This window comes from Sceloporus occidentalis, unplaced genomic scaffold (genome assembly GCF_023333645.1).
Source record: "Sceloporus occidentalis isolate IW3139 unplaced genomic scaffold, rSceOcc1.0.p SCAF_403, whole genome shotgun sequence".
Lineage (NCBI taxonomy): Eukaryota > Metazoa > Chordata > Lepidosauria > Squamata > Phrynosomatidae > Sceloporus > Sceloporus occidentalis.
The window spans coordinates 273,570-291,130 of NW_028317383.1; the positions used below are offsets into that span (position 1 = coordinate 273,570).

The 17,561-nt window shown below is 43.2% G+C and overlaps 1 protein-coding gene and 1 pseudogene across 1 annotated transcript; both read left to right on the forward strand.

Annotated features, from left to right (window-relative positions):
- Positions 1–6,913: 6,913 nt before the first annotated feature.
- LOC149272925 (olfactory receptor 52B2-like) lies at positions 6,914–7,897 on the forward strand. The gene has a single exon (XM_089506636.1). The coding sequence runs from the start codon at positions 6,914–6,916 to the stop codon at positions 7,895–7,897; it is 984 nt and encodes a 327-aa protein (XP_089362762.1).
- Positions 7,898–15,803: 7,906 nt separating this feature from the next.
- LOC149272926 (olfactory receptor 52A5-like) lies at positions 15,804–16,761 on the forward strand (annotated as a pseudogene).
- The last annotated feature ends 800 nt before the right edge of the window (positions 16,762–17,561 follow it).

Genomic DNA, 17,561 nt, shown 5'->3' on the forward strand with positions numbered 1-17,561 from the left:
TAAGTGTATTATAATGAGGGAGTGCAAGCTTGCGTGTTAGTAAGAAATACTGCACCCAGATGCCACTAACCCTAGGCTCACCCTCACTCTCACTTAGTCCACTCTGGGTGCAGGGGGTAATAATATAAACTTGGGGTGATATAGGACCCACAGTTATATCCCCCTCTTGCCCCATGGCCTGCTCATTGCAATGGGGGGGGTAAATATATACAATAAAAAAGTAAAATAGGTAAAAGCATACACACGACTTGAGATACCGACTTGAAGAAGCCCACGGGTGGAACGCGTATTGGTGACTTTGGAGAGGACACTTGAGTATTAATTTTAGCACTGAGTTTTAAAAATATGTTTATGTTGTATATAAAAAAAAAAAATGTTGTATATGAATATTAAATATATCTTTAGGCTATAAGCTGTGCATTCTATACCCACCTACCCCATCACCTTGTTAGGGATATTAATGAGACAAAATAGGTAAAACCAATATTTTATCACACACGCCAAATAACGACGCTACCAAAGATTGTAGAACCACATCCACAATGTTAATTTAAGGAGATACCCTATATTTTATCTCCGATCCTAAATCCTTTCAGATCGCCGAAAATTATAATTCAAATCAGATAGATATCACAATAATAATCAATCAAAAATATTTATTTATTGTGAATACAATTTATAAAATCTATATATGAGTCAAACAGTGCATAATATAAAACACGAAATTCTTAAAACATGTCAAATTGCAGTATATCCAAATACGGTATATTATCGAAAGTTATCAATATGAATTAGTACTTTATGAGTCTAACACAGCATTAATTTCCATCCCACTCAGCAACCAAAAATGATAATCAGGGCGGTAATAAAAAGATCACTAACTCTATTATATTAGTTTAACTAATATGACAATTTAAAATAATTTAATAATGTCCAAGAGTATTCAGTGACATTCCTAATAGATGCAAATAATGTCAAACTTCATCTACAGGTAAAAATACCTTTTCATTATTGTCACTGTCACGGGTTATAAGCTGCAGTCTCACAAGCCGTCATATACAATAATGCAATATACTATTTCCCAGAAACAGGGAATTCTATACGAAGAAGACACAATTCACCTCTAGTGAGAATAATAAAACAATTATATTTACCACCACTTGTTGCTGTTGTCCAACTGGTCCTTGTAGAAGTTAATCCAGGTTCATTGTCAAGAAATTAAGTGGAAAGAAATATAACTTACTAAAAGTTATATAGATTGGGACTCAAAGTAATTCTAAGAGTAAAATTATGGTGCCAGTATCTTAAGATTCCAATTCTCTGGGGTAAATTTAAATGAGTCCGTCAGGGTCTGTCTGTTTCAGGTCCGTCTCTTTTTATTAAGGTCCGACCTTTAATTATTCCAAACATAAGCTTTTAAAGACAGAGCTTATTATCATAGCCTCCACCTCTTGATTGGAATTCTCCAATCATAACGGTGGGTTTTACCCATTATAATTAGGACTTCTACTCGTATTTACATCGTTGTAATTTCTTAATTTACCTCCGAGAGACGCTCTGGTCTAAGAAATAACTTAAGACCGTTACATATGTGTTAGGAATTTATCCTTGGTCACCTTATCTTTAGATGTTACCTCCTAGATAGTAAATGAGGTCTCTGTAGTCACCCATATCTCCAGACGTTGCCTCCTAGGTAGTAAATTAGGTTTTGGTGGTTTTACGACGTATCCCCCATTCCAATTTACATTCCTAAGGATATGCAGTGTCTACTCCTTAACTTTCTCATGGAAGATAACATTAATTGGATCATATATACTGAATACTTCTTTGTTCTCAATTATTGAGGGAACAAAGACACACAGAAATAACCGTTATATGATTAAATAAAATAAAATGGCTCTGACTCCATTTTGTGCTCATGTAAAATACAGAATATATAGAATACATGTTTTCTAGCATAAAATATCTGACAACCTACCCTTGCTGTCCAAACTGTTTACCCTAAAGGGGGAGTGCTGCCCTAAGTCAGCACCGTGCTGTTCATACCTGGAGCCACGGAGCCCATTTTGGCCCCCTTTTTTTGTTTATGCTGCTAAATATCGTTGCTGTACTACTCTATGAAGACTTTTATCCATTGTAGATATCCACATTCCAGCTATAGATGGGTGTGTGATTCCGATATCACACTAGGCGACATAGATTGGAGTCAGTTGTACTGACTCCAAAGAATATTCTTTTAACCCTACAAGGGTGAGTCCTTCTTTTACGCTCCACTCACTGATGGTGGGCCGCACCACCATTACCTTTGTTTATAAATATATATATATATATATAATACCCTATCAGAGCCAGAGTTTTTCCCAGAGATCCTTATTAGCCCACACACAACAGACCCGTCCCCGACTGATTGTCTTTCTGTAAAATAGCTTACCACACTTCCATGTGACATGTGATAAGCTACTTCCTGTTCCAGGGTGTGTGTCTGTCTCAAAGGCTGTAGAGACCACATACATGTGATTTGTGTAGGAGATGTGAGTGCATGAGTGTTTAAAAAGCACTGAACTCACAAATTCACGTGACTTGGGCACCATCTAATTGGGGTATTTGGAATAAAACCCAATAACTAAACATGACATCAGGTCGGAGTTCGAAAGGCCACAGAGTTTATTTCTAAAACACACTGTAACCACAAAAGCATATCATGAATGCAAAGGTAACACAACTATCGAACCCCAGTAATTAAGGCTATACAATCCCCTGTAGGAGACCAAGCAATATAGCCCCCTCGGCTAGTGCTTCTGTTGTGGCCCTCCAAAGGAGGGCTACCCCCCTGCTCTAGTGTCAAAAATTCCCCTACGCCACAACCGATATGTTTTTAACCTAAAACATTAGCAGCTCCTCCACACGGCCACCGCCTTCACCAGACATGTGGATTCAAAATCCACATACCTAGACCCAATTCATTTAAATGGATACCGTTGTCCCGAAACCAACCATGTAAGTCCCCGGTAAATTTTGGTTGGGGAACTACAATACCTCCCTTTTGTATCGCTTTATGCGTCTGGCATCTAGACCTGTCAACACCGCTGAGGGACATAGTGCCCCTCCAAAGCAAGCACGTAACAATCTCCGACCAGACAAAAGGCCGGGGTAAGAGGACCATAAATTATCAAGCGTAACCTTTATATCCCTAATGAGCTCTTAATTCTGGACAGTAGATAAATAGTTACCGCCAGCGTGAAGTACGAGGATCTGGGGCACCCGGTACAAACTGACATGGACCAGTACCTCGCTCTGAATGCGCTCTCATCATAGGCCCCTGAAGCCCAACCAGTGAATCTGGACCTTGTCCCTGGAAAAACCAAGTGGCCTACAATTCTGGCAAACTGCTGCCCTCCTTGTTGCCCAGTACATGTAGGAGTACCCCAGAATCCAGACCACACAGTTCTTTGACAGGTGACCTAAAATACAAACATGTGGATTGGTAAATATATATATATATTTTTTTTTTATAGATATTTGGCGAGGCGCACATGGGGACAAGCCGCAGAAACAGGATGTAATCTCACTCCCCGGCCAGCCTGATCCGTCTTGGAGCGCCTAATAAGCAAACCCAACATGATTGGCCCCCAACGTGACATCTTCCCGCAACAAACCACCTTGTATCGATCTATTCTGATTAACTAGCTACATTATGCGAAGAGCCCCAAAGAAGGCCAACTGAAATAACAAAACTTTGAAGACTTGAGTGAGTGAGTCCAACCTCAAGCCATGCAGAAGGCCACGTGTCTGAACACCATTTCCCCCGACAATAAGCCCCTAAGCCGATGGAACTGGAGGCATATGTCCAGATCCCCGTTAGAAACAGAGTTTTCAAGTCACAGAGATTTGCCATTAAATTCTGACTTTGACATCCTTGAGGTCCCTATTAAACAGAAGAAGTGATGCGGAGCCTGTATCCCCGCAGTACTTAGGGAGAGTCGCTTGCAAAATATCCTCCCCATTGGGATACAGGATGACGTGTCTCACCATCTCCTTGTCGTTGGGACAGGATTGCTCCTGCCGCTGTCTCCAAGGCATTTACCTTCACAAAAAATGTTTTTTAGGATTAGGTAGGACAAGTATAGGAGCCAATGTGAAACTTTGCTTTATTTCATCAAAAGCTTGTTCTGCTTGAGGGGACCAACCAAAAGCCACATGTTTCTTGGTTAGCTGGGTGATGGGAGCGATGAGCCTGTAGGAGCCATTGAAGAATTTCCTGTAGAAGTTTGAAAAGCCCACAAGTTTCTGTGCGGTTTTATCGGATCTAGGAACGGGCCAATCTAAAATACTACTTTTTAGGATCCATCTTAATGCTCCTAGGAGTTAACATGAATTCTAAAAGCTCGGCAGAGGTTGTCCCAAATATACACTTCTCTAACTTTGCATTGAGCCTATGTTGCTGGAGATGGGAAAGGACACGTTTTCACGATCAGTGGTAAGAGATGGTGAGTAGACCAAGATGTCATCCAGATACACTACTACAAATTTGTCCAACATATCCCGGAACACATCGCTGAGGAAGTGTTGAACACTAGCAGGGCCATTGCAGAGCCCGAACGGCGCGACTTAGTATTAATAGAGGCCATACCGTGATCGGAAAGCATGTCCCTCCTTCACCCGTACCAGATTGTATGCACCACGTAAGTCCAGTTTGGTGTATATTTGTGAATAATATACACCAGATCATAGGCAAAGGGCACTTGTTTTGATGGTGACCCTTGTTATGTTCTTTGTAGTCCACACATAGACCAAAGCCTCCGTCCTTCTTCCCAACTCAATCGTGTAACACCACAAAGCCATTACTGTCTAAGATAAGACTGATGGTAGATTTAATTGTGACCACCGAGTGTGTTAAACAGATTAACCCCCCACCATCGACAGACACGCGCCGGAAACGCACGCAGATACCAAGCTGGAAATGCTTCAGGTAACGCAAGGTGGGATTGATGTCTTTATTCTGTTACTGTCACTTTCGGCTGGTCAGGAAGTGGATCCTCACTGCAGCAATTTGGAAAGGCGCCCCAAGCGGTGATGAAGTGCTCCGCAAGTGCAGGCAATAAGGCACTATCACAGGCAAGGGTGGAATACCAACTGAGAGTTTAAATATCCCTCCTTACTCCTAGATCCTCCAACCCACCTAATTAGGGGGAGGAGGAAAAAAGATAAATGTCGCTTTAAGAAGCGACATGAATATTCATGCACGAACGGCTCTCATGATGTTGAGGCGCCCGCTCTGTCTTGATCCCTCAATCCTTGTGGAGGCGCGCGTCTAGAGGCAGGAAGGACCCGGCGGAACGAGCAGGGGTCTGAGCGCGTGGGCTGCGGGGTCTGAGCATCGGAGCCTAGAGAGGTAACAGTCACCCAGTAACCCTGTGGTACTGTAGATACAACGTTACCCTCAAACAATAATAAAGACAGAAAAAGGGATCATGGAAAATAATTTATCGTAGCTCCCTAGTGTCAGCCGATAATTCCAGGACCCAGGAACACAGCCAACACCAGTGTTCCCTCTAAGCTGTGCACTTGTGCGTGCGCACAAAACTTTTCGAGGGAGCGCACACGTCCTAAAATTGTGCGCACGGGGAGCTGGGGGGGCGGGCAGTCCGTCCAGGGTGACGCTGGCACTCCTCCAGAGACGGACATTAATGTCTGCCGCTGGAGGAGCAAGCTCGGTTGGGGAGATCAAAAATCTCACCCCAACTGGCTTAAAATCAATCAAGGGAGCAGACCTCCGATCCTGCTCCCTTGCGATGCGCGTGGCAACTGATGCTGTGCGTCGGGATTTGATGTCAGATCCCGGCGCACAGCACTGAAGCCACGCCCACCGCCTTCACTGCACCGGAAGGACAGGACACAGAAGAAGAAGAAGAGTCAAGAGGAAGAACGAAGAGGAGGAGGAAAAGTAACTAACAGAGGAAAGGTAGGAAAACATTAAGTGAGAGTGGATTAGTAAGTGTGTGAGAGTGATGGGTGTTATGCTGTAGTTTATGCTGAATGAGTGTGTGTGTCTGATAGCATGGATGTGTAAGTGGGGGGGGGGATAGCATGGCATAGGGAGGCTGTAATCACATTAATATGATGCCCAGGTTCCAGCATGTACCAGGTTCGAATTGTCGCTTTTATTTGTCTAAATTACTGTCCCGATTTAGTTCTTTGGGGGGGGGGGGGGGCTCTCATTTATAAATTATCTTATATTTAGCTTTATGTACCAGGTGCAAAAATGGTACATAAAGCTTTTCTCATGAATTTGGGCATATTTTGGGCATATTGTTATATTTGTTGATGCTAAATTACCACTTACCCTTCAGGATGATACAAGGATCTTCTATATTCATTATAATGCTTATTTAGTTATTATATGCTGATACCATCGACAGATAATTCAATATCAGTAAAAAAACAAAAAAACAGAAATTATTCGAGATTAAACCCCTAAGAGACGTATGCTTCTCCCTTTTAAACGTCTTGATGCCCTTTGGATTTTTTATTATGGTGTCAGAACACATGGTTTGTTAAATAAAGGACTGGCAGGATCTGTAAGCGATGTGGATACATTAATTAAAGAAAGCCCGGCTCGTAAATTTACAATCTAGAGGACAGATACTGTTATAGATATATATCCCTACGATAATAGATCGTTTAGAAGTTTATGCTTCTTTAGGTCCTCGAAATACTTGGCCATTTTTAAGTCCCTTTTACTAAATCTGCCGAGAGTTCTGTTCTGTCCCCAGAAGTTCATACCATACCACGCACTTCAATACCGAGAGATGAAGTAAATGCTCGTAAAATCCAATCCAGCCCAGAGTGACAGCTAATTCTTTAATGCTTCTTCTCAAAGATGTCTTCAGAGTGAAGCACAGGAGATCATACAATGGAAACACTGAATACCAGCTGCTTCCACCCTGAATATTTCTATCTGATTGGAATACCCGGCTTGGAGAGCTCCCACCTTCTCCTCTCCGTCCCGTTCTGCTCCATGTATCTCCTAGCTGTGTTGGGAAACTCATTCTTGGTGTACGTGATTGCAACTGAGGAACGTCTCCACCAGCCCATGTACGTGTTCTTGGTCATGCTGGCCATCACCGACATCTTCTTGTGCTCCTCCACTGTGCCGAAGACCATCAGCATATTTTGGTTTAACTCCCACAGTATTTTGTTTGAATGCTGCCTCATTCAGCTCTTCTTCATTCACTATCTTTTTGTCATCGAGTCCTTGGTTCTCCTTACCATGGCCTATGACCGATACATCGCAATCTGCTTCCCGCTTACGTACACCGTCACCCTAACAAACACATTTATGAGAAGGATGGTCCTTCTGGTGACCACTCGGGCCTTCTGTATAATAACCCCTCTCGTCCTTCTTCTAAACCGGCTTCCGTACCTCGGGACCAACGTGATAGCTCATGCATACTGTGAGCACATAGCTGTGGCCCGGCTGGCGACGGCAGACATACTAGTCAATAGCGTGTATGGGCTCGTCGCAGCTTTTTCCTCAACTGGTGTCGATTTGATAATTATTGTCATGTCCTATTTTGTCATCTTCAGGGCTGTTCTCAGACTCCCTTCCACCGAAGCTCGATTCAAAGCTCTCAATACATGTATGTCCCATGTATGCATTATACTCATGTTCTACCTGCCAGCTTTCTATTCTTTCATCGCGCACAGGGTCGATCGAGGCCACATTCCGCCGTATGTCCACATCCTTTTGGCCAACCTCTACGTCATCGTCCCCCCGATGATGAACCCCATAATCTACGGTGTTAGGACAAAAGAGATTAGACAGGGAGCGATGTTTGGCAGGTTCTACAGGAGGAGAAAAAACATCATATCCCTTAACTTCATTTCTGACAATTAAAACTTAGTAACCTGATGACTTTCCTTACTTCCTGTTACTTTATGAAGGAGGGTGTGAGGCTTAGGGGGACATAGATACATAGATTTAGGGTGCAGATACATAGATTTAGGGAGAATCAATAAAACAGTAATAAACAGCATAGTTTATTTTTGAAAAAGTGAATGCACCTGATCTTTCATTTTTTTCCCCACCCCAAAGAGCATGACATACCATGTGATCTGAGGTGGTTCCAAAATGAGGAAAAATACATAAATCTAACTATTTTATTTGTTTTCACATTTATAAATTATAATAATAATGTATTTATGGGTTATGGCTCATATGGACATTTGAATAGAATATTCCAGCAGTCTGTGATTCATGCTTGTAAAATGAAAATGAAAAATAATATTATTTGATTAAAGAAACCGTGATTTCTCCTGCACGCGTTTATATAGTTATAGCTTCCGGCTACTATAAAAAAAATATAATAATAAATAAAATCTAACAACCAGCATTAAAAGGCAGGAATTATATGAATGGATGGAAAGAGAAAGAGAAGGGGGAGAGAAGAGAAGAGATACGGGAGGGAGAAGAGACAGAGCGGTTGAGAGAGAGACATTTAAATACATAAAGGGGTTTAATAAAGGACGGGAGGGAAATTTATTTCAAAGGAGGAGGAAAGTTACAATCAGAGACCGGAATCTAACACTAGAGAGCCAGAGACTGAGATGGACTGGAAGGAAGTTTTACTTTACTGAGAGGGTGGTAGATCAGTGGAATGGCCTCCCAGCAGAAGTGGTAGATGGCAATACAGTGAGGGTATTAGACGACGGATTAAGGTTTGAGTCTTTACAGACTAGACGGGCCGGATGGGGCCGACCTGCTCAGTGAGCGAGGGCAGTTAACTTTTCCTTAATGTCTTTCAATCATTCGTTGCTGTCGTTATTGTAATATTTATCCTGATGGAGTTGGTTAAAGCAAAACTGATTGATACGTAAACGTGTCAACAAGTAACAAGTTTGGGGTCACTTTGAAATGTCCTCCTTTTTGAAAGAAAAGCCAAGGTTGTCCATTAAAATAACGTGCAATGGATCAGAAATCCAGCGCAGACGGGGTTAACGTGAATACACATCAATTCCATGCATCTCTGGAGCTGAGACACTGTCCAGGAAGTGTAAGGGTTAATATAAAATATTGGGGAAATGCCGGAAGGAAGTCAAACCGGGGAACTTTTATTTTTTAATCATTTTCATACCAACACAAATTGTCCGTGTCGGCCCCCGTCTAGTCTGCCCACCTTTCTGACTATAGCAAAAACCTGAAACCCTAATCAGTCGCTAGTCTCGTCTTAGATTCAGGAGCCGTATGTCTATCCCATGCATGTTTAATCCCCTCACTGTATCACCCTCTACCACCTCTGCTGGGAGGCTCTTCCAATTATCCACCACCCTCTCAGCAAAGTAAAAACTTCCTTATATTATGTGTAAGCCTCTGTCCTCTAATTGTAGACTGTGGCCTCTGGTTCTGGCGTTTTCCTATTCCCAGAAATAACATTCTGTCTCCAGTCACCTCCTGATACATATTTCTGTTTCCTCGGTTAATCGCCCTGGAGTTATGGATAAAGTCGATAAATATATTATGGCCGATGTAACCGTCTTCCATCCGGAATACCACCTCCTCCTCTCCGTCCCGTTCTGCTCCATGTACCTTTTGGCTCTCGTGGGAAACTCCGTTTTGACACTTGTGATTGTGCGTAACGAGAGACTCCACCAGGCCGTGTACACGTTCCTGCTCATGCTGACCGCCATCTTGTCTTCTACTGTCGTGCCAAAAACTCTCGCCATATTCTGGTTTCGCGAAAACGAACACAAAGAAACGAAGATTCCTCAATCTTTTTTTTACGTTTAAACGGAATATGGAGCACTTTATCGCAGATTCCCGTCAGACCTGAACACATAGTCAGAGCACGTTTACTCTTCACGTCTGACCCCTAATGGCTCCTTTTAAAACATTATCGCATGTCATGGATATGATGTCATACGCCGGTGCTCTGCAGTGAGGACCGCGGCCGCAGAGGGGTGGCTCGGCACTACCCTGGGTCAGGCCAGGGGCAACACCCATGGTAAACGCTTCTGTGCTTCCACTGCCTTGGCCATTCTGTGCTATATTACAATGAATGTGGCTGGGCTTATCACTATGGCAACTGTTAGGCTGACTTTGCGGGATGCAGCCAGGACTATCCGCTGACATCAGTGGGCATTCCCGCTGTCATCTGTGGGCCTTCCTGTCTGACATCAGTGGGCGTTCCTGCTGATCTCACGGGACACACCTCCATTGGGAGTGTCAGGACCGCGCTCCTGCAACCCGGAGGATTCAGATGTTGACGCGGAGAAGCAGCTTTTTATACATAGTATTTCCGTGGGGCATCAGAATAACGTCATTTATTTATTGTTTTATGTATAAAATATATTCCCACGTGTGACGTGACCAAGATGAGGATTCACTGATGGTTTTTCCAGTAACCAAGTAAAATATTGTTTTTTTTAATAAATCGACCTACTGGGCATTGGGCGAGGATCAGACTAAAGTCTCCTAAACAATGACATTTCAGGCTTCACAGAAACAGTTACTTTTAGGATAAACTCTTATTTAATCTCATACATGGAAGTAAAATGAATAAATGAAGCCGGCCAGTATGTGATATATTTCTACAGAGAGACAGAGAAAGGTCTGAGGGCCTCCAAAAATCTGCTCTTGGGGGTAAAGCCATTGATGATGCGACAACCATAATGCAACGTCCTCAGCGAGAAGGAGCAATGGACGCCCCATTTGTCATTCCCAGTGTCCCCATGCTATGTTTTGAGAGCCACCCCAATATCTGCTCCTACAGACACCTCCCATTGAAAGTGGCTTTACATTGCACCCTCCATGGTCATGCGTTCTTTAAGGTTACCGCTCCATACTTGAAGGATGTCTGGCCTTGGAGGAATGGAATCCATTGTCACCATTTTGTGGTTTGTGGTCAATAGAGTGAAAGTTGAGGAGTTTCATGATTGGCCCCCAGTATGCTATGGTTGATATCTCTACTTGAAAACAGGTGACTACATTTAATCTATCTTTACAAGTCAAAGTTTCCATGAGGACTGCTATTAGAGCCATTAAGGTAACACATTTGGTGAGAATCCTCATGATGGGTTATTAAAGGGTTAATATTTCAAGCGTTTCAGGGTCAATTTATTTAGGAAGTTCCTGGGTATAACCATTAATCAATAATCATTAATCGACATAATCTAACAGAGTAAACCTGTGTTTATTGCACGGAGCTCGCTCTAAAAATAGTACTGATGACCGGCAGCATTTTGGGAGCAGCTCGGCGCGTTGGGCTTTCCAGGCGGGGATCGGCCTGCAGGGAAAACGTCACACGGTACAAATATCTGTGAGATTCAGCAGCCGAGGCGAGGATCGGGGTCTGAGCTGCACCCAGGTAAGTGTCTGTATAACGGGGGGCAGGAGCGGGGCCGGTGGGGCATTTACCTTTAGTAATTAGTAGTAATAGCTGGATATGTCTGACTCTCCTGACGTCTCGGCATCCGCCAGCGTCTCGTTCCGTCTGATGCTCACAGAGATTCCCATCTCTGAAAATGGATTTATTTCTAAATGATAATAAATTCTAGATCTTTCCACGATTTGCAGAATTTGTTTCTCACTAAAGGATTTGGATATTTTTTTTTAAAGAGAATTCATTTTAAGCAGATCCTGAGAATTTTGTGGGTTTTTTTTTTTTTTGTCTTCTGTTGGGTTCATTCACTAAACATGGAGTTTGTAGAACAGTCTGATCAATGCAGTATGAAGGGCCCGGCCCTGTGTGTTATTCCTGCTGTTTGGCCCCTCCATGGTAAATGCAGGAAATGAAATAGTTTCACTCTCCTGTAACTCACTGTTTAGTGAATAAAGCCCACTGCCTGCCGCTCACAGTCTCCTTTCCACTAATAAGATGTACAGAGATCTGATTAAAATTCCTTTACCGGCTGGGAGTGATACCGAGGGACTCGCAGCGAGAATCCGGACAGATTCCCTGTCTGCTTCCAGATTTAAACAGACAGGGACGGTCAGGGGAGGAAAAAGAGTTTGAAGAGTGAGCGCAGCTCCTAACACTTCCCAGCGACACCAAAAATATAAAAGTTTTGGGACTTTCTGTTATGTTCCCTACCAATTATGGCGAGTTCCTCAACACAGATCTTATTCTCAGTCTATATATTGATGTTTTTTATTGTTGTATTTTTGTAATGTTTTGAAAATACCGTATTTGCTTGATTATAAGATGAGTCTTATATTCAAGGTCATCTTATAATCAGACCTCAAATAGATGTCTGAATACAAGACTAAGATCCAGATCCCACGCAGCGCTGCAGGAGACCTGGCTCCTCCCCTCTGGCAGCCGGTGAACGTCTGCACGATGCTCCTTCTGGTGCTCAGTCATAGAAGCCCCGGAGGAAGCGCCGGTTGGCAGCGGAGGTTGTCTGCGCGCATCGTACTGACGTTCACCTACTGCCAGAAAGGAGGATCTAGGTGCCCTGCAGCGCTGCGGAGACGTTCAACAGCTGCCCCCACTTGACACCATGGAGTCATGGGGGACAAGTCTAGGGATACATTGGTAAGTCTGGGTGGCAGAGTGGCACATAAGGGGGTATAAGGCATATCTGGGGGGCAGAGTGACATATATGAAAGGCATAGTGGCAAATAGGGGGTATAAGGCATATCTAGGGGCAGAGTGGCAAGCCGGGGGGCCAGATGTGCATAACTGGGGGCAGGCAATAAAACAAGAAATGCATTTTTCTCAATCATAGTCTTTTAAAATATGAAAATAGTTTACATTAATTAAATATTTACTAATAAAACTTTTTTCCTAGAGGGTCGTCTTCTATTCAGGCTAATTCTTTTTTTCCTAAATTAATATTCATCTTTTGGGGGGGTTGAGCAATTACGGTAATTAGTGTCACAATATTATAAGTGTATATAGATGTTTATATTTCTGTTATTTTTCACTATTTTCGTGGCGTATTTCTGGGCTCTATCTCAGGCCTACCGTAGGTTTTCTATAAAATTATTCCAATAATATAAGAAGCCACCAAAGCACAAAAAATTATCTTCCTACCGGGAAACCGAACGGCCACCTAACGCAGGCCCGCAGCTTACTGCTGTGGAGCACGGACGCTGTGTGAGGAAACTCCTTTCCCACCCAGGTTCCTGCTTCCCCTGAGTGAGTGAGTGAGTTAAGTGTTTAGGGGCACCAATGGGACTGGCAGGCTACTTAAGGGGCAGAGGTGGCACAGGCAGGCTGATTCAGGGGCAGAGGTGGCACAGGCAAGCTGATTCAGCGGCAGAGGTGGCACAGGCAAGCTGATTCAGGGGCAGAGGTGGCACAGGCAGGCTGATTCAGGGGCAGAGGTGGCACAGGCAGGCTGGTTCGGGGGCAGAGGTGGCACAGGCAGGCTGATTCAGAAGATGAGTTGGCACAGGCAAGCTGATTCAGGGGCAGAGGCTGCCCACATCAATGTCTGGCTTAGTATATAGTGATGGGAGTTACGCTGTACCATAGCTGTTCAGTAAATGTTATTCATTTAACCTTATTTATTTATAAGTTAATCATTTATTTTTTCAGATTTCTAGGTTTACCAGTTGAAATACAGTTTAGAAATGTGTGAAATATAATTGACAACATTCGTTTTTTGTGTCCTTACATTTTAAAGTGTAAACCCCTTACTGTCTGAAGTGGTTTGTTCCAGGATACTGAGGAGAATAGATTCCACCCCTTACTGTCTGAAGTGGTTTGTTCTATGGGAGAATATATCTCACCTGTTGCCTGAGGTGGTTTGTTCCAAGGTAGTGAGGGAAAAGGGGTTTGTCTGTTATGGTGTCTTAGAGACTGCTGTTAGAGGAGCTGTTGGCCCTGTGACTGAGGGCAGTATATCCTGTGAGGGCAGTAAAGTCAGTCAGTGAGGGCAGTATATCCTGTGAGGGCAGTAAAGTCAGCAGTAAAGCATACTTTGCGAGGGCAGTACTATCACTTATTGGGGGCAGTATATCCTGTGAGGGCAGTAGAGTCAGTCTGTGTGGGCAGTAAAGTCAGTCAATGAGGGCAGTAAAGTCAGTGAGTGGGGGCAGCATACTCTGAGAGGGCAGTACTATCGCTTTGTGGGGGCAGTATACTTTTTGAGGGCAGCATACTTAGTCATACATGTCTCAGTTTGCGCTGTTGGTGCTGATTATCTGAATTCCTGCCGGGGGGTCACTTCAACAGAAATAATGAATTTTATTAATTTACAAATAACCAAAACATCTCTGAATTAGATAAAAGCCGTGAGAGCTGATTCCTGATCTGGAGGAAGAGTTACAGCTGCAACAAAAAAACAGAAAGAGCTCCGTTTACTGATTTATCTATACATTATATAGGGGTCGGTTCACTGATTTATCTATACATTATACTGGGGTCGCCTTGCTGATTTATCTATACATTATACAGGGGCCGGTTGTGACAGGGCCAGGCTAGCTGGCTCATGTGTCATATGAAGTTTAGCCGGGTCACGGAGCACTTTTGTGTCCGGTTCTGTATACTGTGACCCGGTAATATATTATATTGTGTTTATTGTGTAACCGGCCCAGAGACTGATGTGGATTCAGCCCCAGCCTTCAAAGAGACGATCCTATAATCTGGCTGGGGCTCTTAATCAGCCAACACAGCCCTGTCTGCCCAGACGGCACCCGCACTACAGGGGGGGATAACACAGGTGGGGGAACCCATTGTATTCTGTAATCCCCTCACCTGATACATCCCCTGTATACTGATGGGATTTGTGATGGGATGTGGCTGATGGGATTGGGGGTTGGGTTCGGTACACATTGCATTGAGATTGTATAAAGTTCTGTGTGTTTGTAATAAAGAGAGTTCTTCTTGGTTTGCTACGAATGGTGGTCTGGATGATCCGTGGATAGCTGAGTGCTATCCGTATGAGGGACTGACTGGTGATTCCTCAGCCCTCAAACAGGGGGACCCAGCCTTGGGTACGGTGACCCTGTAACACCGGTCACTGATTTATCTATACATTATACAGGGGCCGGTCACTGATTTATCTATACATTACACAGGGGCCGGTCACTGATTTACCTTTCTGTTATACAGGGGGCCTGTCACTGATTTATCTATACATTATACAGGGGCCGGTCACTGATTTAACTTTCTATTATTGATTCAGTGAAAGACAAAGTGCTGTGTGGAAACAAATATTGGGCTTATGAAGTGACAACTATCTGAATAATTTCCACCAAAAATACCAACACAGTGTGTATCCCACAAAAAAAACCAGTTATGAAATACTTATATTTATATTGATTGTATAAACAAGACGTACATCAGTTTTGTAACAGGAACGTATTGGCATGTAAAATAAAAATAAAGAGCAAACAAAAATCATAGTGCTTTCCGTTTTGAAATAATTGTGTATCAAAAGCTCCCCCCAGGGTAATATCACACTCACATAGGTGTGAACAAATCAGCTTGCTCGGACATATTTGGGCACACAACAGGTAGAGGGATTCTGGCAGCAGTGTTCCTCAAGAGTATCGCTCCTCAGTTTCTATCCCTCAATCGGTTTTCAATCCGTACAACGGTGTATTAGTGACGAAATACAGGTGGAGAGGCAAAATGAAAAGCGCAAGAAAAATTTATTATATATAACAAAATGCAATATGCTCACGTTGTAGATCTATTTCGCAAGTATCAGAGTCTCTCTTTTTTATCCAGCTGAAAGGCGTAATGATGTCGACACACAGACGCGTTTCGCCCAATCAGGCATCCTCAGTAGTGATAACTACCGTCTCACTGATTCAACTATACATTATACAGAGGCCGGCTCCATTTTTGGCTATGTCTGCCTACAATGTGACCTCCTTCTACCCGACTTTCTTCATCTTGGTCGGAATTCCTGACCTGCAGGATTCACAGCGTTGGGTCAGTATTGTCGTCTGTTTGAGCTATATAATTTCTGTGATAGGAAACATGACATTAGTGGTCGTCATCTCACATTCTCACAGTCTCCATGGGCCAATGTTTATATTTCTCATGTTATTAGCATCCAATGACATCCTGCTGGGTGTCAGCATAGTCCCTAAAATGTTGTCCATCTTCTTCTCCAGTTCCAGACTCATCCTTTTTGATGTTTGTCTAGTCCAAAATGTTTTTCCTCCATTCCTTCACAATCATTGAATCTGGGCTGTTACTGGCAATGGCGTTTGACCGGTACGTCGCCATCTGCAAACCTCTCAGATATTCCTCCATCGTGACCAGCAGACTCATAGTGAAAATCATCGTTATGTTGTCTGTCCGGCCAGTAGTTTTGATTGCTCCATGTCTTCTTTTGGTCAAACGGTTTAAGTCGTTCAAGACTAATATTATCTCTCACTCTTACTGTGAGCACATGGCTGTGGTGAAACTTGTCGACACGGACATCCGTGTGAACAGCGCGTGGGGTCTACTGGCGGCTTTTGTTGTCGTAGGAAATTATCTTCTATTTATTTCTCTGTCGTATGGCAGGATTTTCCAAGCAGTCTACAGACTCCCATCCACAGAAGCTTGAGTGAAGGCATTTAACACGTGCACGCCCCATATCTGTGTCTTTCTAAGCTTTTACACCCTGGGTATCTTCTCCTTTTTATCTCACCGTTACGGCAAACACATTCCATCCTATATCCACATTATTCTATCAGATTTGTACCTCCTCGTTCCACCCATGATAAATCCACTCATGTACGGCATGAAGACAAAACTTATAAGTGAACACGTGTGGAAACTTCTAATTAAAGTAAAAACATGTTCATGGCGTTGACCTCTCACCAGAGCTGAGTCGTAGGAGTCACGGTTCATTTATTTTTTTTAAATGTCCTCTTTTGTTTGTATTTGTTGCTGTATTGAACGCACACTATGGGATGGAATATTTATGTATGGGACATAACAATGTATATTCAGAGGAAGGTCTTGTTACTAGTGGGGCCCTTCAGGGAGCACTAAATATTTTTATCAGCAATACTACAGAAGCTCTTTGTAATCGTCTTTGTATTTTTGCAGACGATGTAAAGATCTGCAACAGATCTGCAAAATGACAAGTGATTTAAGTAAATTTGAAGAATGGGCAGGGCCGGCCTTAGGTGTTCAGGCGACCTGTGCCGGGCCACCCCTGTGGCATCCCCCTGTCATAACCCCAAGAGTCCATTTGTCCCTTCTTTCATGGTACTACACGTCTCTTTTCCTCTCCCCATGTAGTTCAAACATACAACACATGGAAACACGGCATTACAGGTACAGATCCACTGCATATCACACAAACCCAGCTGTGCGGGTATAGATCAACTGAAAAATAATAAGCAAACATAGCATTGAAGGCATAGATCAAATAAATAATGCATGGAAACTGCAGGCATAGATTCTAGGCAACAGAATGCCAGTCCTGGCGCCCAGACTGCCCATAGATCATCAAAAGGGAATCAGAGCAATGGATCAGATGTGGAAGATACAAATATGGGAAATACATTTAAGAAGCCATTGAATTTATTTTGAGGTGGAGTTTTATTTACTAATTTGTAGTTCCGTCACGGGGAGTTATGCCGACATGTTTATGGGTATTTGGAA

What these genes read in the sequence shown, in the direction of transcription:
- LOC149272925 (XM_089506636.1), top strand. Translation starts at nt 6,914, where the DNA reads ATGGAAACACTGAATACCAGCTGCTTCCACCCTGAATATTTCTATCTG.